Source organism: Dipodomys ordii, unplaced genomic scaffold (genome assembly GCF_000151885.1).
Source record: "Dipodomys ordii isolate 6190 unplaced genomic scaffold, Dord_2.0 Scaffold2, whole genome shotgun sequence".
Taxonomy (NCBI): domain Eukaryota; kingdom Metazoa; phylum Chordata; class Mammalia; order Rodentia; family Heteromyidae; genus Dipodomys; species Dipodomys ordii.
This window is the reverse complement of record NW_012267218.1, coordinates 245,918-246,386: the sequence shown is the minus strand read 5'-3', so window position 1 is coordinate 246,386 and position 469 is coordinate 245,918. Positions and strand designations below refer to the sequence as shown.

The 469-nt window shown below is 73.8% G+C and overlaps 1 protein-coding gene across 1 annotated transcript in view; it reads left to right on the top strand.

Moving 5' to 3' along the window:
• Mta1 (metastasis associated 1) overlaps positions 1–469 on the top strand; it is a 60,168-nt gene that overhangs the window by 12,326 nt on the left and 47,373 nt on the right. The window contains exon 5 of the mRNA XM_013012698.1: positions 226–371. Coding sequence (XP_012868152.1) covers positions 226–371 — 146 coding nt within the window. The remainder of the gene's footprint in view (positions 1–225; positions 372–469) is intronic.

Here is a 469-nt window from a genome sequence, read left to right as displayed (position 1 = left end):
CAGCCTACACCCCTGCCTCCCCCCACACACAGCCACCACTCCCGCCCCCCCACACATAGCCTGCACCCCTGCCTCCCCACACACAGCCTGCACCCCTGCCTCCCCACACACAGCCTGCACCCCTGCCTCCCCCCACAGCCTGTACCCCTGCCTCCCCACACACACAGCCTGCACCCCTGCCTCCCCCCACACAGCCTGCACCCCTGCCCCTCCCCTCCCCCCCAGTGCCCTCCAGCCCAAAGGACTCCACTGCTCGGTGAAACGTGGGGCCAGGGCGCTGCCCGCCGGCGGGGAGCAGCGGGCCCAGCCCAGGGCCCCTCGCCGCCAGGATGAGCGCCACGGGCGCTGCCCGCGACCCTCTGTCCCCGCAGGTGAGCGAGCCCTTGCAGCAGAGCCGCCCGAGCCGCCACTGGAGCATGAGCATCGAGGAGCGCCGGCGGCAGGCCTCTCTGGGCTCTCTGGGCGCCCG